At 39.9% G+C, this 27,963-nt stretch overlaps 2 protein-coding genes across 2 annotated transcripts; one reads left to right on the top strand and one right to left on the bottom strand.

Moving 5' to 3' along the window:
* Window positions 1–112: 112 nt before the first annotated feature.
* Window positions 113–11,937, top strand: tecra (trans-2,3-enoyl-CoA reductase a). Its single transcript, XM_084093282.1, has 11 exons — window positions 113–727; window positions 1,273–1,324; window positions 1,457–1,501; window positions 2,114–2,217; window positions 7,371–7,486; window positions 7,685–7,790; window positions 9,037–9,109; window positions 9,203–9,246; window positions 9,339–9,396; window positions 9,489–9,577; window positions 11,397–11,937. Exons 1-11 carry the CDS (start codon window positions 560–562, stop codon window positions 11,568–11,570), a joined length of 1,029 nt encoding a protein of 342 aa, XP_083949408.1. The 5' UTR covers window positions 113–559; the 3' UTR covers window positions 11,571–11,937.
* A 2,871-nt stretch (window positions 11,938–14,808) lies between these two features.
* samd1a (sterile alpha motif domain containing 1a) lies at window positions 14,809–26,732 on the bottom strand. Its single transcript, XM_084093158.1, has 7 exons — window positions 26,195–26,732; window positions 22,357–22,615; window positions 21,346–21,455; window positions 21,201–21,258; window positions 18,832–18,907; window positions 18,045–18,159; window positions 14,809–15,379 (listed from the first exon to the last, which is right to left on the bottom strand). The coding sequence occupies exons 1-7, from the start codon at window positions 26,534–26,536 to the stop codon at window positions 15,227–15,229; spliced, it is 1,113 nt and encodes a 370-aa protein (XP_083949284.1). The 5' UTR covers window positions 26,537–26,732; the 3' UTR covers window positions 14,809–15,226.
* Window positions 26,733–27,963: the final 1,231 nt, after the last annotated feature.

The following is a 27,963-nucleotide window of genomic DNA, read 5'->3' as shown; positions in this document are numbered from 1 at the left end:
GCAGTGACTTGCCCAAACCTAATGTGAGAACCTCTAGATACCAGAGAAGTGGCTTATTTATTGAAGCCAAGTCCAATCTCTGGTGTGGCCATGGACAAACTCAAATAGATTCATTGCATGACACTGCTTGCAATGCAAATGTATTAATATCCTGTTGAGATGCACACTAGCCTAACCCTAGAGTAGGCGCTGTGTAGGTACGGACCATGTCCTACTGAACTGGCCTGAGTCCCACAAGGGCACGGGGCTTCCTGCTTTCAAATTTAGCTTCATGAAAATCCATGGATTATGTCTTGGGACTCTCATATTTCGTCTTCAGAGGAGTGGTTGTGATGGTCACCCCTCAGGTGTTAAGAGGTGGGAGATATTTCAATCACACTGCACTCGTTCTCTGTCACTCCTCTGCATTCATTCAACGGAGAGGAACTTGAGTTGAGTTTTGGATTTATTATGAAGAACTTGAGGACTTATGAGTGATATGTGGGATGTGACAGACCTTTGAACTACGGACTTTGAACTACGGACAGGATTCAGCGTGCAGAAAGTTTGAGGAGGTATCATGGATACGTTAGCTTTAGAGGCAAAATCAGGAAAGAGCGATGGCGCAGCAGCTCCTGCTCCCTCTAAACCCAGGCCAAAACCTCCGAAAAAAGCGAGACGAATTGTTTACTTTGAGGTGGAGATACTACATATCAAAACCCGGGAAAAACTACTGCTCCTGGATAAGGTATGTGCTTTTTAGTGGGGTTTATAAAAGCCTAAATACCATACAAAGGACAGACAGTTACTTGCAAACAGTGTCAGGACTGTCGTGTCGTTGTTGCATTTATTTAAAAATAGCATTGTGTTTAGATTGCAACTCTCAGGCTGAACATAATACAGTCAGAGAAGTAAAGAAATCATCTGCAATCATCAGCTGTTATTAATGCCAGATCGCTACAGCCAACAGTAATTAGAGCACAACTAATGCTCATGCTGTAACTTTGTAGTAATAAGGTGGTCACTATCGGTCAGATTTTGCATTAGTCATGTTGCTTTTGGAACATGATCATGTCCTCCGAGCTTCCAGAGATTCCTATGTGAGATCCATTGCTTAGACATGCATGTCGAGAATAGAGTAAACCTGATTTATGACTGTGTGAGGAGGAAAATTGCAGTAGTTAACAATATATATATATATATATATATATATATATATATATGCTTGATAATTGAAAAACAGAATGTTGCTGTCATTATGTCCTATTTAGCAGCATGTCTATCTTTCTGCAGGTAGAGCCAACAGCCACTATTTTGGACATTAAGTCTCTGTTCCACAAATCAAGTAAGTTGTGCTCTGTGCTAAAGAAGCTATGAAAATGCAAAGCCTTTCTTTAAATAGCTTTCTACTGATAAGTTGATGACATTGAAATAATGGTTGAGCAAAGTCTTACATGTCAGGCTTCAATTTCCACAGATCCACAATGGTATCCTGCCAGACAGGCTTTATGCCTGGACCCAAGTGAGTACATCTGCTTTATAACGGTTGTTTAAAATGTATTTGGACACTTTAAATTAGGCCTACTTTTAAAAAAAACGGCAAAATGTGTGAATTAGCCTGCAGCTGAAATTGGTATCAAATTATCGTTTCATTATATAACAATATCAAAACAAGTGGCATGCATCGTAACATTTATTATTTTATTTTAAAACATTTCACGAAAAATGTTTAATAGCTTTCAGTAGTGTTCAAAATGAATATAAAAAAGTAGTGTTTATAATGAAAATAAAAAAATGTAATAAAGTGCAGTGTAAATACATCTGATAAACATCTTAAAATGCAGACATCAAATAGACGTCTCTAAGATGTTTGTGTGCTATCAGGGTATAGGATCATGTTCATAGTTAATGGGATGAACTACATCAGTGTGAAGAAGAGAACAGATTACATATAGGTCACTTTTACATGGCAGCAGAATACAGTTGTCAGTCCTGTATTTGAGTCCTTAATACAGTTACATTCACACACAGTTCACTTATTTACAGGAGTGACACCCACATTATCTCACTATATTCATATGTTAAAATATAAGTTAATGGTTGATCTCTTAAAGAAATGCGCTTATTGTTTCAGAAGGAAAACCCTTAAGAGATGAGGATATCCTGCAGGAGCTCCCTGTTGGAACCACTGCAACCTTCTACTTTAAAGACCTGGGATCCCAGATGACCTGGGGAACTGTGAGTGTAGTGACTAACACACAAACAACAACTGAAACACAATCACATACATCAGTGTTTCTCATTCTCAACCTGTTTGGACTCCAAGACAATATTCAAAGGCCCCAGAAAATATTTTGGTATTTCTGCTGTAATGACAATGTTGAGTTAGGCAGACGAAGATGAAGGAGCAGGGAGAGGTCAATCTTAATATCAGCTGTTTAACTTTATTGATAAACAAAACAAAGATAATCCAAAACAGGAATCGCAGGAGCACAAAAACATAACAGCATTGGCTTCAACTCGCAGACAATACAGGACAATCGACAGAACTAAACTCAGGGCTTAAATACACAAGGTAATGACAAACTCAACAAGAAGCAGGTGTGCAACATAATTGGTAAGCATGGCAACAAATGAAGTCTGAGACCATGGGTAACAAAGGAAACAGGAACAGAAAACAGGAAAACACAGTGGACTAAAAGTCCATAAAACAGAACAAACCTGATGTAACTCCCACCTCCCGTAAGGCTCCCCTTGGCACCGTAAACAGAAACTACACTGTAGTGGTGGGAGGAGGGAGAAAAACAGAAAAAAAGGTCTTTAGAAGGGAGCAGGAGGAAGAGTCCAAGAGTGGGTTTGGGTCGAGGGAGGAGCCATGGAGATGATGGAGGGAGAAGCCAGGGAGCGACTTATAACAGAGCCATGAGGACAAAGCCAGAGAGCAACCCAGATCCAAGTCATAAGGACAAATGCTCAAAACGCAACTGATGGAATGAGAGCTTCAGTGGAGAATCCAGGTGGAACCAAGGGGACTGCCGACATAGATGGAGATTAGGGTGGAGCCGAAGAGCCAAAGACACAGGGGGACACCGCTGGTCTGGAGGACCAAGGCGGAGCCGACGGCTTGTGGGTCCAAGGTAGAGATGGGGACTCTGAAGACCGTGGTGGAGCCAGAGGGAAGGCAAAGCCTGGTGGAGCCAAAAGAGTGAAAGGCTGAGCCGCAGCTGAAGGCCTAGAAGCCCGTGGTGAAACCAGGTGACGTCTGTCCGGATGGACAAGGGAGCCCACCAGAGCCAGTGGGATGACAGTCTACAGTGGAGATGAGGAGGGGTGGAGCCAATGGGTCAACAGGCTGATGTGGAGTTTTGTGCTCAGAGGCCTGAGTTGGAGCCAGGGTATCCTTACACCAAGGCGGAGCTGGAGAAAGGGAAGACCAAGGTGGAGCCAAGGAGCATGGCAGAGCCACCAAAGGCAGAGCTGAGGAGCTGAAGGGAGCAAACAGAGACGAAGGTGTGGAGCTGGAGGGAGTGGGAGGCAGTGGCAACGAAGGAGACAAGAGACTGGGCGGAATCTTAGGGAACTGACATTGTCAATAGAGTCATATAGTCCTCTAGAGACCGGACACAGCAAACACTCATCTGTGGCAGGAAACACTCAATCTCACAGCAAACACTCATCTGTGGCAGGAGACACTCAATCTCAATCTCCACTAAAATTCCCACAGAGACAGACATTGGTGCCAGCTTTTGCACCTGTAAATCCCTGTAAATCCTGGCATATGTTATAGCTACAGAATATGGAGCTCATACTCGAGGAGGAAAACAATTTAATTTAAATTGAAAGTTGAGCCAAAATAGAAAATGAAAATTTTGTCTTGAACACAAAAGTTCTTCTTAGCAACAAAATTGTTCATCGTGTGAGGAACTGAATTTACTGAATATCTTCAAGCAGCTTGAACATTCTGCTTAATAACTTATTTTGAGTACCACAGAGTCATAGAGGCTTTAAAACATGAGAGTGAGTAAATGACAACAGAACAGGAACATTAATAATGTGCGTTCACAGCTGCGCAATTAGCATTTTACAATGGCTTTAACGTGGCTTGAATTTAGATTCAGTATTATGATCTTTGTCTAATCTTGCACTGGCATGTTAGAAGGTGAAATGTTTGTTTGTATCTGTCCAGCTCATGTAAAAGTCTGCTCAGTGGTTGTAAGGTATGTGCACAATCCCCTGGTTCAGTTTTCTCTCACCTCCCCAGTAATCAATCCTGTTTCTTAGAACATGTAATCTCTCTGACACCGTTTCCCTGCAGGTGTTGATCCCGTTCGCCTCCCGTTCACCTTCTGCACGTGTAGCCTACCCTTGTCCTGACTCATACGGGGCAGGATGATGTCAGCACATGGGAGGCATACACTGTAATAAGTCGATACAGTGAAAAACTGTAATAGATCTAAATCAAATCAAGTATATTTGTATAGCGCTTTTCACAATACAGATTGTATCAAAGCAGCTTCACAGTATTAAATTAAAATAAAATAATACAACAAGGTTTGTTTCTAGTGGAATTTATTGATTGATAGAATAAAATTAAATATCCCCAAAATATCCCCAACTGAGCAAGCCAAAGGCAACAGTGGCAAGGAACCGAAAAAACTCCATCAAGTGACCTAATGGAGAAAAAAAAAAAAACCTTGGGAGAACCCAGGCTCAGTCGGGGCCAGTTCTCCTCTGGCATTTATGAACTAGAGGCCGGATTGTAGTTTGAACTGTAAGATTAACAATATTATATGAATGCCTGGCCGAAAAGATGCGTCTTTAATCTAGTTTTAAACTGGGAGAGCGAGTCCGAGCAACGAACAGTATCAGGAAGACTATTCCAGAGTTTCGGAGCCAAATGTGAAAATGCTCTCCCTCCTTTGGTTGATCTGGATATCCTAGGTATGACCAAAAGCCTCGAATTTATTGATCTTAAAGAGCGCGATGGATTATAGGGCGATAGAAGATCCGTTAAATAGACTGGAGCTAAGCCGTTTAGGGCTTTATAAGTCAGTAGCAATACCTTGTAATTAATACGGAACTTTATAGGTAACCAATGCAGTGATGATAAAATCGGTGTTATATGATCATATTTTCTTGATCTAATAAGAACTCTAGCGGCTGCATTTTGGACTAACTGTAGCTTGTTTATTGAGGATGCAGGACAACCAGCTAATAAAGCATTACAGTAATCTAGTCTCTAGGTCATGAATGCATGAACTAACTTTTCTGCATCAGAAACTGATAGCATATTACGTAGCTTAGCAATGTTTCTAAGGTGGAAAAGGCTGTTTTTGTAACATACGAAATATGATTTTCAAAAGACAGGTTACAATCGAGTATAACACCCAGGTCTTTTACTGTAGAGGATAAAGTAACAGGACATCCTACGATGTCAAAGTTGTATTGTGAGAGGTTCTGTGGGCGGTTTTTTTGAACCGATAAGTATTACCTCTGTCTTGTCCGGATTTAATAAAAGAAAATTATGCGTCATCCAATCTTTTATATCTTTAACACACTCTGTCAATTTGGATAATTTAGCGTTTTCATCCGGCCGTGATGAAATATATATTTGAGTGTCATCAGCATAACAATGGAAACTAATTCCATGTTTCCTTATAATATTTCCAAGTGGCATCATATATATTGAGAATAACAGAGGGCCTAACACAGATCCCTGCGGCACTCCATAGTTTACTGGAGTTATGATCGATTTTTCTCCATTCAAATAGACAAAATGGTAGCGGTCTGATAAGTATGATCTAAACCAGCTTAATGCTTGTCCTTGAACACCAGTATAATTTTGTAGTCGATCTAAGAGTATTGTGTGATCTATAGTATCGAACGCAGCACTTAGATCAAGTAAAACTAGTATTGAGATACAGCCTTGGTCAGAAGCTAAAAGTAAATCATTTGTGATTTTAACGAGCGCGGTTTCAGTGCTATGATGCGGTCTGAATCCAGACTGAAACTTTTCATAGATATCATTTTCTTGCAAGAAAGAGCCCAGTTGAGCGGACACAACTTTTTCTAGTATTTTAGACATAAATGGAAGATTTGAAATGGGTCTGTAATTTGCTAGGTTATTATGATCTAATTGTGGTTTCTTAATGAGAGGTTTTATAACTGCCAGTTTAAATGTTCTTGGAACATGACCTAAAGATAAAGACGAGTTAATAATATTGAGGAGAGGCTCTTCCACTACAGGTAACACTTCTTTCAGTAGTTTAGTTGGTATAGGATCTAATAAACATGTTGTTGTTTTAGATGAAGTGATAAGTTTATTTAACTCTTTTTGTTCTATAGTTGTAAAGCACTGTAATTGTTCTTGCGGGGTGATAATTGAGGCTGAATTATAAGGCGCGATTGAGGATTGAACGTTTACAATTGTGGTTCTGATGTTTTCTATTTTCTCAGTGAAGAAGTTAATGAAATCATTACTACTAAACTGTAACGGGATATTTTGTTCGGGTGACGTCTGTTTATTTGTTAGTCTAGCCACGGTGTTAAATAAAAACCTTGGATTGTTTTGGTTATTTTCTATTAGTTTGCGGAGGTTCTCAGCCCTGGCCGCTTTTAGGGCCTTTTTATAACGTGACATACTGTCTTTCCACGCGATTCTAAAGACCTCTAAATTAGTTTGTTTCCATTTACGCTCTAAATTACGGGTTTCTCTCTTTAGAACATGCGTAGTATTATTGTACCATGGTGCTTTAATTTTCTCTCTGACCTTTTTTAATTTAATGGGTGCAACAACATCCAATGTTCTAGAGAGAATGGTGCTCATAGTGCTAGTTAGTTCTTCTAGTTCATCTGTTTGTTTGGGTTCAGGCAGCATCTGAGACAGATTGTCTCAGTGGGTTTGCTCCTCTGCCATTGACACTTGCTGTGAGAAATGCTGCCAGTATCTGGAATAAACTAGCGGAGTGATACAAATTGTGAAACGGTTTCCGTGTGATATTAGTAGAAAATTGCATGGCTGGAAAAGGCTCTCGGCCAATCAGATTCGAGATCCAGAACTAACTTGTATAAATATATAGTCTGACTCTATAGGCAGACTCTGACTCTATTTTTTTTTTTTTTATGTTTGTTTTTTTACAGTTTAGGATTATGTTTACTTTCTTATTGCATGTCCTTGTCTTATTATGTCAAATTCATTGCACGATACACTCTTAAAAATACAAATTCTTTATTGGCATCTGTGGTTCCATGAAGAACCTTTAATAACATCCATGAAACAAATCCTCCTGATCCACATTTTTCCTTCTGAATGTCGTTACACATACTTCCCATTACAGAATTAAAATGGGTGTCCACTGTTTTATGTTGACTTTATCATTGTGTGTTTGCAGGTGTTCCTAATCGAGTGCATTGGACCACTTGTCATATATCTGCTGTTTTATTTTCGACTCCCTTTAATCTACACTCCCAAGTATGAGTTCACCGCCAGTAAGCATTTGGTTGTGCAGTAAGTATCATGAAGCCCACTGCCCTCAGATGTGATTTTACTGCTGGATTCAGGCCATGGACAGTGGGAACAGTATCTTCTAACAGTTGACCTACTGGTCAACCATACTGAACCACAAGTGTATTTTGGGAATTAGGTTGAGAAGCATTTGATTGATGTCTCTCAAGAATAAACCTAATTTCTGTCTGTTCTCCACAGTATAGCCTGTATGTGTCACTCCTTCCACTATGGGAAGCGAATCTTGGAGACGTTGTTCGTCCACCGCTTCTCCCATGGCACCATGCCGATGCGCAACATTTTCAAAGTGAGGATGCATCACAGTTGTGTACACAGAAATCTTTTAACAATGTAAAAGTCTTCGCTGTTACTTTTGATAAAATTGAATGCATTCTTGCTGAATATTCATCTCTTACAAAAGAAAGTACTTAGTCCAAACTTTTGAATGGTAGTGTATGTTTTGATTCAAGTGAAACATATTTGAATATATTTCTACAGACTGTTTCCTTATTTAATTCCAAGAAGACAGATGCATGTTTTTAGCATGCTCAGTTTAAAGACCGCATAAAATCAAAACGACTTGTTTTTGTCAGTGTACTCCAAAATGTGACAGATAAACTTTAAGCAGACATACACAGACCTTCACTTCCTGGAAAACAAACCAAGAATATTGATGACTCATCCTGCACTTGTAGCAAAATCAAATGCAAATCATTGTAAACTTCCTGTTTAATTAGAAAATGCACCAGCACAGGAAAGAAAAATGCACTCAGCAAACAGTTTTCTGGGGTCTAAGTTGATCTCCAATTGTTACAGTCCCTAGTCTAGGTCAGGGTATTACATAAACAACGAAATGATAGTTTTAGGGACGCTTGCATGAAACGAAAACAGCATTTTGGGGGCCAGAAAACGCAAACTTGTGAAAATGGGTTTCAGAGTGCAGGTTTTTGAAACCGATACCGTTATCATCATGTAAACTACAAAAACATTTGCGAAAATGGTGGCGTCAATCGCATGTGTATTATGTGTTCAGTCTACAGGCACATTGTGTTTCTTCACAAAATGACATCGCCAACTACTGGCCTGGCACGAATAATACAACGCTTTAAGTCATTGAATGGGGATCGTTTTGACAATGTTGTTACCCGTCTTTAGTTACCCATCTACTCAGTTCCTGCAGGGCCACAGTCCTTCAGAGTTTAGCATCAACCCTAAATAAACGCACCTGATCTAGCTAATCAAGTCCTTCAGGCTTATTTGAAAACTACAGTACAGGTATCCCAGACAGCAACATAGTGTCGGCCCACATCCGGCCCACATCTGGTACATGTGGATTCCACACGGCCCAGATGTGGGCCGGATCTGGGCAGACACTATGTTGCTGTCTGGGATGTGTGAGTAAGGGTTGTAAGTAAACTCTACAGGACTGTGGCCCTCCAGGAGCAGCATAAAATAAAAAAAATAATCCCAGTAATTTAAATGAATATCAATAAAACTTTTATTTTTTTTAAACAGGGAGTCTTTAAATCACGTTGCAATTGTTTCTTCAACAGAACGGCTCCTATTACTGGTGCTCTGCTGCATGGATGGCTTATTACATCAATCACCCTCTCTACACGCCGCCATGTATGTAATACATCACTCAACTCTGCTCTTTGTCATTCAGATTATTACTGTATTCTGAGCTGCTGTCTTTAAAGTCAGTCTGTTTACATGCAGATTATGGGGAGAAGCAGGTGAAGGCAGCGCTGGGAATCTTTCTAGTAAGCACTTTCCACTGCACTGCCTCTTTCTGTAATGTGTTGTGTATCTGTCTCATCAGCATTCTTCAGTTACTGATTTGTGCTTTTTGCAGTTCTGTCAACTGGGCAGCTTGTCGATTCACATGGCTCTGCGTAATCTCAAACTATCTGGTAAAAGCAACAGAATAAATCACAAATCCAAAGTCAGCCACTATGGTTTTGTTAATATAATGCATTCAATTGTTTTTTTTATTTTTATAAAGGCACGAAGGTTAAGAAGATTCCTTATCCAACCAAGAATCCTTTTACATGGATATTTGCACTTGTTTCATGCCCAAACTACACATATGAGGTGAGACCCATGAGTGACTGCGGTGTGAGTGGCAGTGATGATCTGTTTTTGTAGATCAACCTGTAAGTTAAGCATCTCCCTGGTTCCCTTGATAAAAACCCAATAGGATTTTTCCACTTATTTTGAAAATAAGTTTATGATCCTTAACGTTTCAGTCATCACGATAACACGGGAATTAAAACAATTATTTGTTAAAGCATTATAAGCCATGAACCAAGACAGTCATCTACGAGGTGAATAACAACACTACAAACTTTGATTTGAAGCAAAAACGTATTTGAAAATCAGACAAAATATGGAGTTCAGATGCAAAAGCCTCTAAATGCCGTCTGAAATTTTCTCATAGAATGATAATTTTTATCAAGCTCGTATATTTAAATTCAATAATTTCACTTAAATGGCAATGAAGATTACCTATTAATTGTCATTTAAGTGAAATTACTGAACTTAAATATACAAGCTTGATAAAAATGATCATTCTATAAGAAAATTTCAGATGACATTTAGAGGCTTTTGCATCTGAACTCTTCATGTTTAAGACTGTGTACTTAACGGCTTCCCATGAAGCATTGCAAATGCCATAATTAAATTGAAAATTACTGGGAAATATAAAACTACTCATTTACAAATGTTGATTATATGTTTAAAAACAATATATTTAATTTTTTTTTGCAAAATATGCATATAAACATAAATATTTAAGTACTTTGAAAGTGTAGGGCAGTGTTGCCAAGTCTGCCGTTTTCGCGCGTAGTTGAGCTACTTTTACACTGTTGCCGTGGGTTGTTTTTTTTAGTCTGCAGGTTTTTTAGTCCCCTCCCCCCAATAGGGCTAATTTTGTTGCGCAAACCTGCCGTAGGGACACTGACTTATGTTATTCGTGGTGCTTCATGGGAGTGGGCAGAGTTTAAGAGCTCTTTTGACATGTTTTGCTTGCCGTGACTCTGATTGGTGGAATTTTCTGTACAGCATCATGGGTAATGTAGTTTTCCCTTTATGAGTTCTGCTATTAAACACAATTATTTTAAAATTAAGTTGAAATAATGCAGGCTGACGTCTTCAACAGAAGCAAATATAATAATATAATTTTTTATAAGTTAAACAAGATTCAACAAATTCATCAAAGTCAGTTTAATGTTGTTTAATGTTATTTAAGTTGAAACGACTTAAACATCCAAGTGTAGTGAGTAGATGAATTTACCATTCGGGCTGATGACGTTTAATGGCCCAGTCAACCTCTGTAAAGACCTTATGCACCAGAGAAACAAGCACGCAGCCATCTTTAGATTTTTGTCTTTGAACCGTTTTTGCTAAATGGCAATGCTGTCGAGGAGTAATTAGCCGGTGAAGAGGATTTATTTATTGTAGACTTAACGAAAGTTATCATGAGCATTCTAATGTTTGAAGCGGATGTCATAACAAATGTCAGTAGACTGGGAAGATTTTAAAACAGGGGGTTCATTCATAAATCTGTAAGATATTACCTTCATTACCTTCGACTGAACGCAACGAGCGCAGCGCTGAAAAAGGGGCGGGAAAATTTTTGAAAAATCACCTCAGACCTTATTTCATGCATTTAACCAAAAACCCAATACAAAAAACAAAAAAAATCGTGTTGATTCAACCAGAAGTGCTAAAATGCAACTCCTTTTAGGTTTTCTCCGACAAAAATACATCATCCCTGCCGCACTATAGACCACCTTGACAAGAACGTGTCCTGCCGTGTGAACGGCCCATTACAAATAATGAAATGCTGACCTCTACTGGTCACACAGAGTTCATAACAGTCCCTGAAGCTGTGGTTTCTGTACTTCTGTAGCTGGGCTCCTGGATTGGATTCACACTGATGACCCAGTGTGTGCCCGTGTTGTTCTTCACTGCGGTGGGATTCATACAGATGACGATTTGGGCCAAAGGAAAGCATCGCAGCTACCTGAAGGAGTTCAAAGAGTATCCCACACTGCGCTCCCCAATCCTACCTTTCATCCTATAGCAGGAAAACACACCACTGAAAATATCAAGATTTTTTTTTTTTTTACAAATATAAATCAGTATTTTGCTAGTTTATACATATACAGCAAGTCTTAATATATATTATTGTATGAAATAACTGCAGTAAATTGAGACACTGTAATGTTGTATTTATATCAAGTCGCTCTATTTTAATAATCATAAATTAAAAAATGATTTTATTGTTCATACACATGAATAGAGAAAATTGTGCAAATGTTTAGGAATGCAAACACTTAGCAGACAAAGTACTACAACCTAGAAATCCAAAGAGACTCTTTTTGTCAGTGGTGAGAAGCCACGATGTGAATTAAAGACCGTTCTGTGCCTTTATCCTGAGGCAAATATAACAGCCTCGACTCATTCTTCAGAAATGACTTGATTCATTTACATGTAGCAGATACATATCACCTCACTTGACTGATGTATTTCCAAGCAATACATATGACGTGGCAACAATTTTATGCTATTGCCTTTTTTTTGATTGTGTGAATTTATGGTAAACCTTTATCAGATTGGCTTACATTACCTGGGTGAATTTGATGAACATGTCAAGGGTATATTTCAAAGATTTGTTGAAAGTGTTTTTAGGATTATTTGATTAATATAAGGTTCAAAAGGACAAATTTTGTTACAACATAAATGTCTTTTCTTTTACTTTTGATTAATTTAATGCATCTTCGTTGAATAAAAGTGTTAATTTATTTTAAAACAATAATCTTACTGACCCCAAATTTGAACAGTAGTGTAATTTCTTACTCAATTTCTTTGGGCTGAAATGTGACTGGGACTTATGTGAGACTCGGCCACCTGAATCACAATCAACTATGCTTTCTCTCCAGCTATTTCATCAAATATGAACGCTTCTCTCGCAGTAAATGAATTTGCCGTGCAGTGCTGGAATCAAAGCATTGTTATTTACGTGCAAAATTGGAATGTTGCATAAAACATTCACAAATAAAGCAGTGTTTCCATCCCATGTGTTCAAGAGCAAAAATGTCACTGGGAAATTGGCACAAAATATCTGTATTAAAATGGAAGTTGCTGCACTCTGGGGAAGAAACGGAGGCTCTTTTTTCCCTCTATCATGAATGACTTGCGTCTCAGAGCACGCAGACGAAACGCAATAAACACAGTCGTGTTATCTTGCATTCACATGCCTGATGTTTGGCAACGCAATCATGTGAGACGCTTCTGGGATGGAACTTAACCATGACAGACTTTGGCTCAGGCATTTCAGAACGATCAAACCAACGTTTGAGATGCTGTGAAGCGATTGGTCTGCTGGTTAGTTCAGTTATCCAATCACATCCTCCAATGAGGCAAAATCACACGAATTTGTTGTTGCGCATTGAGTGATTTAGGTGTTTATGCCATGTCGTAATTCCTGTAATTACTAGATTAGAACTTTTTCAAAATTACAAAAAAGCGATCAAATCCTCGTAGAACTCGTAATTACAACATGTAAGCTGACAATAGGTGCGTTCAACGCCATGTCATAATTATTGTAACGATTTTAAAAAGCCTTCACATGCTTGTAGAACTTGTAATTACAACGTGTAAACCCGTAATTTTCTGAGAGCTACGGCTTGTATTACATGGCCACTGCAGATTTAAGGTGTGTTCGACTTGACGCGGCGCTGTGCAGACCGATCGGTGTATGACGCTAAAGTACCGCGCGAGCGTTTCGAAAGCATACAGATCTTTATTTACGGTAATTACGACATGGCGTGAACACAGCTAATTTTCGGAGAGCTCCTATTTGTACCACCTGACCACTGCAAATTCATCCTGCATTCACGCCGTGTCGTAATTACCGTAGTCTCGAGATGACAACGCGTGGCGTTATATTCGCAGCTATTCATGTCCTCGGACTGGGAGTTATGCGTTTCTATGGCAACACTATCCACGTCTAAATGAACCTGCAGCAGTCACGTGGTACAAGCTCTCGGACAATTCCCATCTTACAAGCTCTAATTACGAGCTCTACCAGGATGTGAAAGCTTTTAACAAATCAGGAAATTACGGTAATAACATGGCGTGAACACACCTAAATTTAGGTGTTGATTCCCAGTCCGAGGACATGAACAGCTTAGAGTAGAACTCACGGATTGTCATCACGGAATTATGGTAATTACGACATGGCGTGAATGCAGCATTTAATTGGTAAATGTGTTTCCATCGTAGTTTATGCATGTCACCCAGACAGCAACATCATAAGGGGCTTTCGCACCGGACTATTGGCGGAAGTATCCGGATTTCGGCATGTTCGCAGCGCAGGAACTAGGAACTAATTTAGCTCCTACTTCAGAGTAGGGTTTAACCCAGCACAATAAGAACTACCAGTGACGTTAACTTACGCTGATTGGCTGAACGCACGCAAAACACCAGCAGCCGCCATTTTTAAAAAAGCCATGTAAACACACAGTTTATAGCCTAATAAGCCTATATATTTACTCCAGAAACGAACTCTACGAACATGGAAAACAGTGATAGCCTTCTTTATGCTAAGGAGAAAATCCAACGTGACTTTGAGGGGACCAAGCCAAACATGATTATGTATTTCTGCTCAGCTATTGACATCGGACATCAACCACACGGAAAACGCTATATTTCATATACTGTCTTTCTATATATAACAGTTCTATCTAATAATGTATTAGACAGGACTGTTAGACAGATCTTAAACTAATGAGCACAGAGAATGCGAGCACTGTGAGCTCAGGTTGTGGCATTCTTAACGCCGTCAAAGTAAAAGTAACAACAACGAGCGCGGCTTCATCACTTCCTAATGGTTCCTACTGGTGCTGAGAATGCAACCAGGAAAATGTTCCAAAGGGAACCATTAGTTCTCAGGGAACCACCCTGGTGAACAAAGTTTCTAGAATTACCCGGTGCAAAAGCCCCTATAGTGTCGGCCCAGATCCGGGCCACATCTGGTATGTGGATTCAACGCGCACCAGATGTGGGCTGGACCTGGGCCGACACTATGTTGCTGTCTGGGCTTCTTATCGGATACAAATTTTATCCGCCACAATTGAGCACATACGTTTTTTTATTAGAATTTATGCATATATTTGCATTTCCATCCAGCGAGTTTTTATGCAATATCCCGAAATTCACATTAAAATAAGTGGCTGGAAACATAGCTAGTAACTTGCTCCATGTCTCTTCTTGGCAGGTGCGATGCAAAACAGAAAAGATTGATGCCACAAGTGCAGTTTCAGATTCTGAAACTGGAATTTATTTCCTAACTTTGCATGTCCATTTAAAGACTGCTGTAAAACATCGCACATTTAATTGGACAAGAACAATGTTTATACAATATTGCTACACTGAAACTTATATCTGACAATAAACACTGGTGAATGAAAAGCTCCACCATAGAAAAAAATAACACTTCTACTAAGATGAATGGTCCCATCAGCCCTGTGAGGGACGGACAGACGGACGCCGACAGGACAGAACAGAAGAACAGACGGCAGGGCTGAATCATGCGGCATGTCCTCACCAGGAAGAAGAGACGATCGGCTGAGGAGGATTGTGCAAATCAAGTCTTAAAGAGTTAAAGTTTCCCCTCATTTCATGGCCAGCACTCTGAACCAGGAGCATATCAGTCTGTTTGGCTGAAAACCAGCACTATGAGAAGAGGCGGCTGTCCTCCTGAAACTGGCTTCTCTGCAGTACCTTCACATGATTCTCATAGATTTTGAGAGCGGGGCCGAGTCTGATCGACAGACCGGTCAACACGTCACTGCGCTGCATCAGCAGTAAGGACTTCCCATCTATTTCCTGTTGGAAGATACAAAGGTTACTGGAGATCTGCGGCAACGATCCAAGACATTTAACTTCTGGATATAAAAAGAGAGGTCAGTATGGTTTTTTGTTTTGTTTTTTGAAAGAAATGACTACTTTTATTCAGCAAGGACACATTAAAACATGGGCGTCGGAACCATTGTATATGGACAAGACCCACCCACTTTTTAAGACCAATGATATTGGACCCACTTACTTTTACCGTCTCTGATTCAGCGCATTTGTCTTTTCATAGCGCTGTCAGTCAAATCCAATTATTAGGGAATTCCCTAATAAATTAAACTCCGCTGAATCGCTACATTATATTTATCAACGAGCCGCAACTGACGAAAGTAACCGCCCGTTGTACCTTTCCAGTCAAATATTGCGTTGCAAACATCAATAACAGCTTTAAATTGTCATTGCTGGCAGATGACCATGGTATTAGCAGGATAATCCACGGATAGCTGTGCATTTAATGCACGACTTGGAGGCAAAGAACCGCCCGACGTGAAGTGGAGTTTAGTTTACTTCCCAGGTGAAAAAGACGTACTGTTAAATGTATTAAAAATGCATTAAAGTATATTTGTATTGTACTAAAAACATACTCAAGTACATTTTTTTATATATTTAATAGTACGTCTTTTTCACCTGGGTTGTTTTAATTAAAAGGCACCAGAATAGCCTACATGAAATGGTATTTACTCCAGTAACATTTTTCTGGGGGAGGACCCACCCACTTTTTTTTTTCTTCCGACGCCCATGCATTAAAATGATCAAAAGTGAGAGTAAAGACATTTATAATGTTTCTATTCCAAACAAAGCATCATATTATTTGAGCATCAGATCATCATATTAGAATGATTTCTGAAGGATCATGTGAGACTGAAGACTGGAGTAATGATGCTGAAAATGCAGCTTTGCATGACAGGAATAAATTAAAGTAGAAAACTCATTTTAAACAGTGATAATATTTCACAATATTACTGTTTTTACTGCATTTTAAATCAAATAAATACAGCCTTGGTGAACCTAAGAGTGTAGTCTATAGCTTATACTGAAGCATGTTTTAGGTTTTCTTGGCCAATATCATCATATGGTCATATGAGTGTAATATCGATTGATAAAAGTATTAAACACATTTAACTCCTATTGATCCTACTTTAAAAAAAAAAAAAAAAAAAAGCGCAGTGAACCTTTTTTGTCAAACTAGTTTTTGAACCTCTGTAAGTGACAAATTTTGGTAAAAATAGTAAAATTCAAAAAAAAGAGTAAAATCTTCATTAGGGTGGTCAAAAGTTTGTTACCAAGTCAATACTGAATTTTTTCAAACGTAACAATATCTGCCTTTCTGCAGTACCGTTAGTATTGTGTATCGGGTCAATCCGGTACCCTGGGATAGGCGGCTGCTTCCTTTAAACGCTCCTTTCCATATTTGTGTGAACACGCTGTGAAGAGCGTCAAAGGTTTCTATTTACAATTTTTTTGCAGCATTGAACATGGTAGCCAATCACAGACATATCTGTTGAGCATGTGAATGCAATGGCCAATCAGAGGTGTTTAAATTAGTCAGAATCCTGAGGGGTGCAGGAATGATGTCAGAACCTGCGCTCATTGCTCGCTTTCTGTATATAACCCATTCATAATTTGAATAAAAGTACACACTGCAAAGTTTCATTAGCTACAACCATATTAAAAATGCAGGACTGAATCTGGAATAGTGATGAGCATTGCAAGCGACGGGACAAAAAAATCTGGTATGCCAAAATAGATCTGTGCATTAAGTCACATGGTGTAAATGCAGTTCTGTTCCCTGTAATGTGTTTCTTTGTTTTTCATTTTATTACTAACTTTTCTTTGAATCTTTTTAATGCAATGTTTACTTAATGGAACAATATGTGAGGTCTACATGCTAATGTTATTTATTTACTCAATTATTATTAATATTAATAGTTATTTCCTTTATTTAACTTTTTTTCTCCAAAAAGTTGAATAAAAACACTATTACACATAAAATAGTTACCATAGTTTTTGCTATGGTACCGAAAATAATACAGATAACAGTGACATTTTATTGGAATTGGTACGGACTAGAGAATTTTTGTGTCAGCCTTAATTCTCGTTATCACAATGTGTACAAAAAGGATGTTTGACTTTTCAGGTTTTGTTTTGTTTTGTTTTGTTTTGTTTTTTTAATAACTGTTATTGTATTCCCATTGTTGTATTCCAATGATAACTCTCATTAAAGAAATACTGTAAAACAGTTTGTTTGTTTTTTCGCTCCCGCACCATTTCATCATTTAAAATCACTTACAAGATAGTGAAATATTTTAGATCTAGAAACAAGTACAATGCATATATTCACTACAGAAATTTAATTAATTATTATTAGATTCCTGGTCTGGAATTAGCAATTTAAAAACGTCCTAATTTTAGTTTTTCCAAGGCTGTGGCAAGTCTAAAATCAGCATAAATTAAAGAAACGCCTTGTGCATTTTTCTGGCATTTATAGTAATATGAATTAGGGGGGAAATGTACTTAATTATCATGAAAACTGCATCTTTTGCACTGTAAAATTAAGACTTTTTTTTCTTTCTTTAGATTTTGGGTTAACTATAACAAGCACATGTTCTTGACCGGTTTGTTTGACTACAGCACTAACCTGCGTCCTGAAAGCAAGCGCCTGCTCAGGGAAACCCACGGACGTGAAGTAACGGGCCACATCGGCCACGCTCCAAAGCAAAGGGTCCTGCACAACTTCTTCCTTCACCGCACCACTGAAAATGGACAAAAACAGCTTCAGACCTCAAAGTTCATGAGCAATACAGAGTAGGCTTCTCCATATCACAACAACAATATATTAACCAATGGTGTGAGTTTGAGGTGATACTACCTGACCAATGTCACGTCCTAAAATACGTTCTAAGCACGTTTCGATAAAGTTATGGAAACGTTATTCCTGAATGTTCTCAGAACGTTCAAAACGTCTAGTTTTTAAATGTTTTAAAAATGTTTTTTTTTTGTGTGTGTGTTTACGTGAAGATTAGCAAAAAAGAGTTGGCGAACGTTCCATTTGATGATTTAACAAACATCGTAGGAATGTTACTTTTTGAATGTTTTGAAACAAGTAGTAATGCTTTAAAAAAGTAACGATTGAAATGTTTCAGTAAAAAAAAAAGGTTCCATTAAGGACGTTCTGAGATCATTATTAAAGAGTCAAGACCAGGTAAATGGAAAAAAGTTTTTTCATAACTTCGAGAGAACCTTTCCAGAACGTTAGCCAATGTTCTGAGAATGTTCCCTGTTAGCTGGGATGATGAAGTGTTTGAAAACATTTATTATTTGTCCAATTGTGCTTGATGCCACATAAATGACACACTAGAGCTTTAAGTCTCAATATTTCAGTGTTTATTGCCAAAGATACAAAGAAAATGTTAACTTTCACTCACTTTTCATAATTCATCTCTCCATTGTTGATCGTTTCTTCCTCCGTCGTGCTCTTGGGCTCCTTATTGCACATTTCACCTGTGAAAGCACAATTTTGAAAAAATATATGTTCAACGAGTTGATAGATTTGGTGCCGGTTCAGAAATGGGGCACTTGGGGCAAAAATGCCACTGAAATGGCCCCCAAATTCAAGACAGGGGGAAAAACATGCCCCTGCACAAATAAACTAAACCTATCATGACTGTTGCGATTAAAGTGACATGTGAACATGATTGAATAGTGTTGATTGTGGCCATACATTTAGATTTTGTATTTTGATTAGATTTTTTTGCAGCATTTGAACATTATAATCAAAAAATAAATGTAATTACATTACAAATACAAACACTCACTAACTCACTTTATTCCTAGTGTGAATAAACGTTTGTTTTTCATGCTACTAAAAACCAACCAACATGAAGTCTTGATTATCTAATGCATAAAAACTAATTCATAAACAGTTTTTTTGTTTGTTTTGTCTGTGCAGACTACAGGAATATGACACGCTGTTTCCCCCGAAACAATTTTTTTCTGTATTATATTAATTGACAATAATTATCATTATTACAATATCAAGAGCAATAAATCGACAGTAATCTTTTGTAATAAAACTTCAGCCCTACCCTGTAATGTTATTTTTTTTACATTTTATAATGTAGTTTATTCTTCATGTAGGCTATTCATTATGCATTTGTATTGTAAATACACGTGTGCCACCTATGAGCAGCATTAATTCTTATTCATATGCAGCTTCCGTTCCACCTTTGAAATTAAATGATGGCTTTTGTTGATGTTGATCAATTTTATTGGCAACAGTCTATTATTCTAATTAGTTGAAGTAATTGGTTAAATGTAAGTATTTGACATAAACAAGTTACACATAAAAAAGACAACACAGATACATAAGGTAAACATAAAAATTACCATTACAAAGGTTAAAAATAATAAATAAATAAAAAAAGCCTCTGGAAAACACTTCCAGGGGCAAATATTGGCCCTTAAAGGTGCAGTAAGTGATTTATGAGAAACACTGTTGATATTTGAAATTTGAACACACCCCTCCTTTCATTGCTCCGCCCCCAAAATGCATGAACACACCTCTTTAGTCTCTTATCTAATATTAACATGGGTCCTAAAGCTCTTTCCTGATCATAACCCTTCTTTTTCTAGTGATATTCCTCTGAGATTTTATCTTTTGTAATGTTTCTCAGCCATCTCTCATTCTATAGTCTTTCTTCAAATCTCCCTCTTGCTCACTCTCTCTCCTCCCCCATCATGACTGGACACGCCCCCTCCTGCTGATTGGCTCACTCTCTCTCCTCCCCCATCATGAGTGGACACGGCCCCTCCTATTGTTTGGCTAACTCTCTCTCCTCCCCCATCATGAGTGACACGCCCCCTACTGCTGATTGGCTTACTCTCTCTCCTCCCCCATCATGAGTGGACACCACCCCTACCGCTGATTGGCTCACTATCTCTCCTCCCCATCATGCGTGGACACGCCCCCTACTGCTGATTGGCTCACTCTCTCTCTCCTCCCCCATCATGAGTGACACGCCCCCTACTGCTGATTGGCTCACTCTTTCTCCTCCCCCATCATGAGTGGACACGGCCCCTCCTATTGTTTGGCTAACTCTCTCTCCTCCCCCATCATGAGTGACACGCCCCCTACTGCTGATTGGCTTACTCTCTCTCCTCCCCCATCATGAGTGACACGCCCCCTACTGCTGATTGGCTCACTCTCTCTCCTCCCCCATCATGAGTGGACACGGCCCCTCCTATTGTTTGGCTAACTCTCTCTCCTCCCCCATCATGAGTGACACGCCCCCTACTGCTGATTGGCTTACTCTCTCTCCTCCCCCATCATGAGTGGACACGCCCCCTACCGCTGATTGGCTCACTATCTCTCCTCCCCATCATGCGTGGACACGCCCCCTACTGCTGATTGGCTCACTATCTCTCCTCCCCATCATGAGTGGACACCCCCTACTGCTGATTTGCTCACTCCTCCCCCATCATGAGTGGACACGCCCCCTACTGCTGACTGGCTTACTCTCTCCTCCCCCATCATGAGTCCACTCATGATGACCCCTACATACATAGGGGTACACATACCCCTATCAACCCCTACTGCTGATTGGCTTACTCTCTCCTCCCCCATCATGAGTGGACACGCCCCCTACTGCTGATTGGCTACAAGTGTGTTGTGCTTCTTGGTCCGATCCACTTTCAAAAGTGTTTCACAGAAATCGCTTACTGCACCTTTAATGGAAGACTTAATTTCTGACCCTGATACGCTATGGAAGTTAAGGAGCACAGGCACAATCCTCACCCTCCTCAGCATGATCAGAGACAGCGTGAGGCCCTCCGTCTGCCATCACCGCCTCGTCCTGAAGACAGACACGCACAATATGAGACAGAGACGCAGAGGAACATGACAGATGTGCTGTGACTGGAAGCAGGATGGATGTGCTCACCGGCGTGACTGGATCAGGGGTGGCCACGCTCTCCTCCACCCTCGGCTCCTCATCGGCTTTAAGAGAGGAGAGACAGATGGCCGCTGGCTCCTGCAAGGACTCCACGGACCCTGTGGGCCACAATGACAAATACCGTCAGCTGAAATCTCTTCATGTAGAAACTTTACGCCATCAAAATGTGTGATTGAATGTTTGTCTCTTTGGACTTTTACTTCAAATTTTCTTCAAAGTTTTAAAACAAAAGCTGCTGCTGTCCGTATGTTTTTCCGTCATCTCAGATTGTGTTCATGTGTAAATTGCACATGCTCATCTCATATATTAATTCAAAAGATCTGAAAAAGCCCATAGATTTACTGACACATAGACCCTCCCCTAGAAGAAATCAGGACAAAAGTGGTTTAAAGTGGACAAAAGAGACAGATTAAAACACCAGGTGTAAACGGGAACGTGTTTCTCTCGTCTACTTGTGATCCAATCGATCCAAGGGCCTCTGATTCTCAAACAACTGTATAAATGACGTTTACGGACTAACATTCGGCTAGTAGGATGCCAGCTTTAACTGAGGCTGCCAGGAAAACCATAACGTTAAAGTCACCATAAAATCAAAATGGACAATTCTTATTTTTTGTAATATTATGTAATAGTGCAGTGTTTATTGTAAATTCTTCATCTGTGAACATCATTATTTTTTTCATTAATATCCTCATTATATCTAATCAGAATAACTTCCCCTCCTCTTGCAGCGTCATCTCTTCTCTTCTCTTCTCTTCTCTTCTCTTCTCTTCTCTTCTCTTCTCTTCTCTTCTCTTCTCTTCTCTGATGATGTGTTTACTGGCGTGAGGGCGGAGCAACCTGTCACTCACATGAGATCCTCCAATAGCAAACTACAACTGTCTAATCAATTACTGATGGACAAAACCAAGCCCCGCCCCACATTTTTTCTTGTTCGAGGAAAAGTTTCATTTAAATATATACATCGCAGTTTGGGGTTTTATCTTGAGAAGTACGTACCCGTGTCCTGCTGGGCTGCTGGCTGTATGTGCTCGGGCAGAGTGTAAGCGCTGTCGGTGTCCTGCCTCAGAGCATCATGGGTAGGAGAGTTCTTTGAGGAAGTGGGTGAAGGAACAGGCAGACTGGTGTTACTGCTGGTGACGGGACTCATGCTGATGCCCGAGTCAGCGGTGCTCTGAGCGCACATGGCGTCCAGACTGCTCTCATCGCCCTCCTCATCCATACTGCTGTCCATTCCTGCCGTCATCGACATCTCGTCCTAAAAAGATTGCAGAATTTTTTTTTACACGATCAGTTACACGGCCACAGTCTGCCTACAATCCAGTGCAACATGAGGCTTCAACAGAACACATCACGGGTGCCATCTGAAACTGTGTTTTCAACCGTGTGCATAACTTATAAATATATATATATATATATATATATATATATATATATATATATATACATATATATATATGTAGTAAATACACTAGCATTTTTTCAAGACAAAAAATATGAAGCAGCACAACTGTTTTCAACACTGATAATAATAATGTTTCTTGAGCATCAAATGGGTTTCTTGGGTTTTCAAGGTGTGGAGTAGGGCTGGGCGATATGACGATCGATAAGAGATTTTTCTATATAGTTTATCTGTATGTAAATACATCCATGCAGCGTAGGACTGCTTAAACACAATAGAGCAGCAAAGAAACATGGATGAATGAGAAGAAAGAGCGGGACATGCTTGATGATGAGTTATTAAAAGAACAATAAACCTTGACTGAGAACAGAATTCGGTACTGACATACACGAGTGCTGAATTCAGTTCACTTTCGCTGCTAATTGCTCTTGAACGGTCAAATACACACATTTATGTGTCAAAATGCCGGTCTTGGCGAGTATTCACGTAAACACAGTCAGTTATGTCTAAAGGGAAAATAAACAGTTGGGCCAAATAGATTCTAAATAATTATCATTATAATGATCTTTATGTCATTATATTAATCTACATTACGTGGTTCAAGTGACCCAATTCAGATTGTTTCCTCCCATGTGGCACAGATATGACCAGGGCTTGACATTAACATCCGCCAGCCCGCCAAATGTGGGTGTATTTCAGCAGTGTAACGCAGTCATTCCTACTAGCCACTTTGGCGGGTTGAATTTTATATATAATATATAAATTTTTTCAATTGTAGTCTTTTAAAAAGGAATCTGAAATAATAAACTAAGTGCACTGTAGTGTGGTCAAAAAGAAAAAAAAAATCATACAGATACTGAAATATCTGAAACACTTCCAATACTCATTTTCCACAGAATAGATACACGATACCAGCAGCGCTTTCTCTCCCTCTCATCTCTACGACAGCGAGTTACACACAAACCCTCCTCTCCTCACTCACTCGCTTCATTTGCTCCAGATGAATATTGTTGCTGTTACAGGGCTTGAATTTTGGCATGAGATTGCACATACTGCGCATAATTTTAGTCATTCCAGCAGATTTTGTGCTCACATCAAAGGTGCGGCACATTAAGAAGCCTCTCAGTACTAAATTGAGTTCTTTTTCGCTGCTTATTGCGCTTAAAAAGTCAAATACACACAAAATAATGACAAAATGCCAGTCTTGGCGAGTATTCACGTAAACACAGTGGGTTATGTTTTAAGTGAATGTAAACAGTTGAGAAAGAAAACCGACGGTTGCGAACGTTGTCAACTCAGGTGGAGACCAACCGCGATCACATGACTCTTTTCAATGGCGCAATGGAGGACGTTTTGCTGACCTTTAATGATGTTGTGGAAAGCAAATGCTTGTATTATTGTCATTTTGTCTTTGTCTAATGCAAATCAAGCTGCTTTACTTTCTTTTTGGCCTAAGCTCTTCCAGTTCAGTACGTCTACCTGGGGTTGTTTCGCCAAGTTCATAGTGTAAATGCATATCGGATATGGGTCACTTTTAAAAGAAGATGTAAGCTGGTCGCCAAAATAATTAGATATAGTCAACAAATCGGAATTGGGCATCAAGACCTGCAGTGTAAATGCAGCCATATAGGCCTACCTGCTGCTGTCTGTGTCATTAATGTTAATCAAAAAAGAAAATCATTCACTGCTTTTCACTGAATATCTTTCATAGCTTTATTAAGAATATATGTATATGTAATTCATAGAGTGCAGTTCATACTATGCTGTTTAATTGGGGGGATTTGCCATTTCAGTTGTTTTTGTTTCATTAATTCTTTTGTGTTTTATAATTGTGTAATTTATTTTCTGAAACGCCTATGATAAACCATTTAATGGCAGTCTCTCCCATTATGTCAACTTAACCCATATAATGTGCCAACATGCCCTGCTGAAGGGTTCAGTGAACCATCCTGGGCAATAACACTGGAATGTTCAATAGCCCAGAAATATTTTCACTAAAAATCAGCCACAGGCAGGAGGAATGAGGAAAACATCTATTAGCATTCATTCAGTGGCTTTAAACAGGACTGCATTCTGATTAGCAATACAAGAAATGCCTGCATTTTACATTTAAACGAATATATTTAGACTATTGCACTTTGTGATTATGCCGTCCCACTGCAAAACTGGATTACCGTCGAATCGAGCTTCAGTGGTGTCTGAACTGAAGGCCGCGCGCACTGTTTATTCAGACAGAAATTCCTCGTCGCCCGTCTTCTCCTACACTTTGAACCCCAGTTTTGGCGATGATTGGCGCTATGATATTAGGAACGTTACTACCAGAGCAGTAAGCATAGCGAAATAACTTAGTTAAACAATGGGATTGCTGAACGGAGGCGCGCTGAACTCGCGAATCGCGGTTCTCCAGCGGCAGACAGGCAGCGCGCGCCCTCAGAGTGAAACGGGGCGGGCTCATGAATATTAAGTAGCATAACCTTCTCCAACAGCACATGAGAACGAAGCGAGCGGGCTCATGAATATTAAGTTACGTAACGTTCTCTAGCCCCATAGAACGAAGCGAGCGGGCTCATGAATATTAAGTGAGCGTGCGGTTCTTCAGCGGCCTGAGAGAGAAGCGTGGCGAGTTTATGTATATTAATTAGGAACTTCACGCAGCCTAATTAATATTCATAAACCCGCCCCGCTTCGCTCCGAGGCGCGCTGCCTGTCTGAGAGAAGCGCGTCCCAAAGCAAGCCAATGTTAAACGTGGCTATAGCCGACATTTTCCTCCTTTAAAACACATCCAAAACTAACGTTCCCCGTAGTGCACGTGATAAATAAGTAGCGCAAGTTCACGAGCCGCAATGACGACTTGGTTCGCACTTCGCGTGCACGGACATAAAGGATCATCTAGATCAGCCCGTGCAATGACTTGCGCTTCAATGATCCCTATAAATTCTCGTATTTACTTTGTCACGACCCGTACAAGTGGACAAATGCGGTCTCCCGGTAGTAAATAATCGTTATTGCAAGTGCCTCCAGTGTCGCTCCTAGTGCGAAATGCGTCAGTCGGCTGATCAGTGATGTTTTGGTGACTTTCCCCGGCTAGTTTGGATCAACGGACAAGGATTTTATCGCTAAAGTTGAGTTATGGGACTGTCTGCGCTCGAACAAAAACTCGCTCCGAAAGATCTCGACCTCGCAGAATCAGATCAAGCGCTTCCATTGTTGGCGATTTTCCGACGCTCATGAAGGTTCGTGCCGCTCCCCGTCTGCGCCAGTCCGCGCGCGCGTGTGTGTGTTTGTGCGTGCGTGCGTGCACTTGCTTTCATGTTGCATGCGCCAGAACAGTTAAACTAGTGATAAAACATCAATGCTTGCCATTGCGCGAGTGGTTTTTGTCGGAGCGCAGCCGCTCTCTTCAGTGCGCCAGCGCTCGGTTAAGGTTTACTTACTTCCATGTCCTCCATGTGATCCTCATCCACGGGACCAAGAGCGCTGTCGCCGGCGCTCCAGTCCGCGAGAGAAGGCTGTTTCACCGCACACTTGCTCTGCTCGGTTTTTCTCCTGCCTCTTAGCACCTTTGCCGCGTTGCGATAGGACACCGAGCCTTTATAGTTGACTTTCAGCACCGTTTGCTCCTCTATCAGTTTCTCTAGTTCTGAACGGGTTCGGTCCCAGTCCGAGCCGTATCGTCTTTTAACCATTCTGCAAATTCTGTCCAGGTCCGGTCGCGCTTTCCTCGACCGCAGCGAGTCTATGGAGCCCAGGATCCATTCTCGGTACGGCTTAGACATTATTCCTAATGGGCTTCAAGCTTGATAGAGTGGATGAAGTGCGTCAGTGTTGCCTTCGACGTGACGCTCGCAGTCTTTTTCGAGTCGCGGCGCGAGCGCGCTGGAGAAAAAGAAAAAAAACGGAAACATACTGTACGCGTGCGTTGATCACATTGAGCGCTTAAGGTGGAATGCGCGAGATGCGCGTCCCGCCACTAGGAGATTTAAGGAGGCTTTGTTCTGTTCTGTTGTTCTACGTGCAGCTTAAAGTTCTGTTTTGGAATGCGACTAGCATGTAGCATGTTTTAAAAAATAATAATACGCGAAGTCCGCATTATTCGAAGGTAAAAACCCGTTTTATTTTCACATTCCTTGTTTAATTAAGCCAGTTATCTCAGAAATAAAATAAAAAAAACGTTGGAATTTTTAAATGTTATTCAGTAAAAATCTTTTAACGTTTGGCAATCCAATAAAGCAAATAGCTACGTAAAAAAGCTAGCAAAACAAGGCATTTTGCAACAACAAACATTTCAAACAGTCTTATGAGTTTTCAGATGAGCTTATTATGCCTCATGTTTAAAGTCACCATGAAATCAAAATGGGCAATTCTTATTTTTTATGGAATGTTGCAGTATTTATCAATTTATCCATGCAAATCATTATTATTGTCTTATTCATGTGTCTTCAAAATCTTTAATCAAAATAACTTCCCCTCCCTCTTGCAGCGACATCTCTTCTCTGATGATGTGTTTACTGGCGTGAGGGCGGGGCAACCTGTCACTCACATGCGATCCACCAATAGCGATCCAGTCATCCAATCAATTCCCCATGAACAAAACCGAACGTTTTTTTCTCCTTCCACAATCCATTTCATGACATGCGCCACAATAGGGGAGAAAAGACTATATTGCATGTTCTGTTTCACACTGACTTTTAATCAGGCAACAAACATAAATATAATCCCAAAATCGTCTGGCAGTTTCATTTAATAATTTAAAAGGTTGCTTTTATGAGTTAAACATCTTAAAATTCTGGAAATCCAATCAATTAGAGAAGATTGGATTTGAAATTCCAGGTTATTGATGACACTAGAAATGGAAGGTCGAGTGACGTGCATTGCATTGTGGGATACAGCATTGTGCGGTGTGCTCCGTTGCATCCTGCAAACTAGCAAATTTCAAGATTAATCATATTTCCTGCAGAAAGCTGTCTGCATTTCCATGCATCTCAAAAAGGAACTTGCTAGTCTGAAATTAATAAGTGATCCGCCATCTTTGCTCATGGGCGCTCAGCTCTGCTGCCAGCTCATTTTGAGACAAAATGTCATGTGACTAATGACTAGACTTGCAAGAAAATAGTCATGCCAACACTGATGAATCTAAAGGGGGGAAAAAATCAATCCAATTCTTGCTTCACATACAAATGGTAAAACATTTGCTATGATAAAT

This window comes from Abramis brama (assembly GCF_963993115.1).
Source record: "Abramis brama genome assembly, chromosome: 1".
Classification (NCBI taxonomy): Eukaryota; Metazoa; Chordata; class Actinopteri; order Cypriniformes; family Leuciscidae; genus Abramis; species Abramis brama.
The sequence above is the reverse complement of the archived record's forward strand: the minus strand, read 5'-3'. Positions and strand labels throughout refer to the sequence as shown.

Bases quoted from the DNA above. Each gene is read 5' to 3' on its own strand.
- tecra (XM_084093282.1), top strand. From the start codon at position 560: ATGGATACGTTAGCTTTAGAGGCAAAATCAGGAAAGAGCGATGGCGCA. The intron at 1,325-1,456 runs GTAAGTTGTGCT...CAATTTCCACAG, and splicing joins GTCTCTGTTCCACAAATCAA to ATCCACAATGGTATCCTGCC. The intron at 9,397-9,488 runs GTAAAAGCAACA...ATTTTTATAAAG, and splicing joins GCGTAATCTCAAACTATCTG to GCACGAAGGTTAAGAAGATT.
- samd1a (XM_084093158.1), bottom strand. From the start codon at position 26,536: ATGTCTAAGCCGTACCGAGAATGGATCCTGGGCTCCATAGACTCGCTG. The intron at 22,616-26,194 runs GTAAGTAAACCT...CAATCTTTTTAG, and splicing joins ATCACATGGAGGACATGGAA to GACGAGATGTCGATGACGGC. The intron at 15,380-18,044 runs GTTAGTGCTGTA...ATCTTCCAACAG, and splicing joins CGCTTGCTTTCAGGACGCAG to GAAATAGATGGGAAGTCCTT.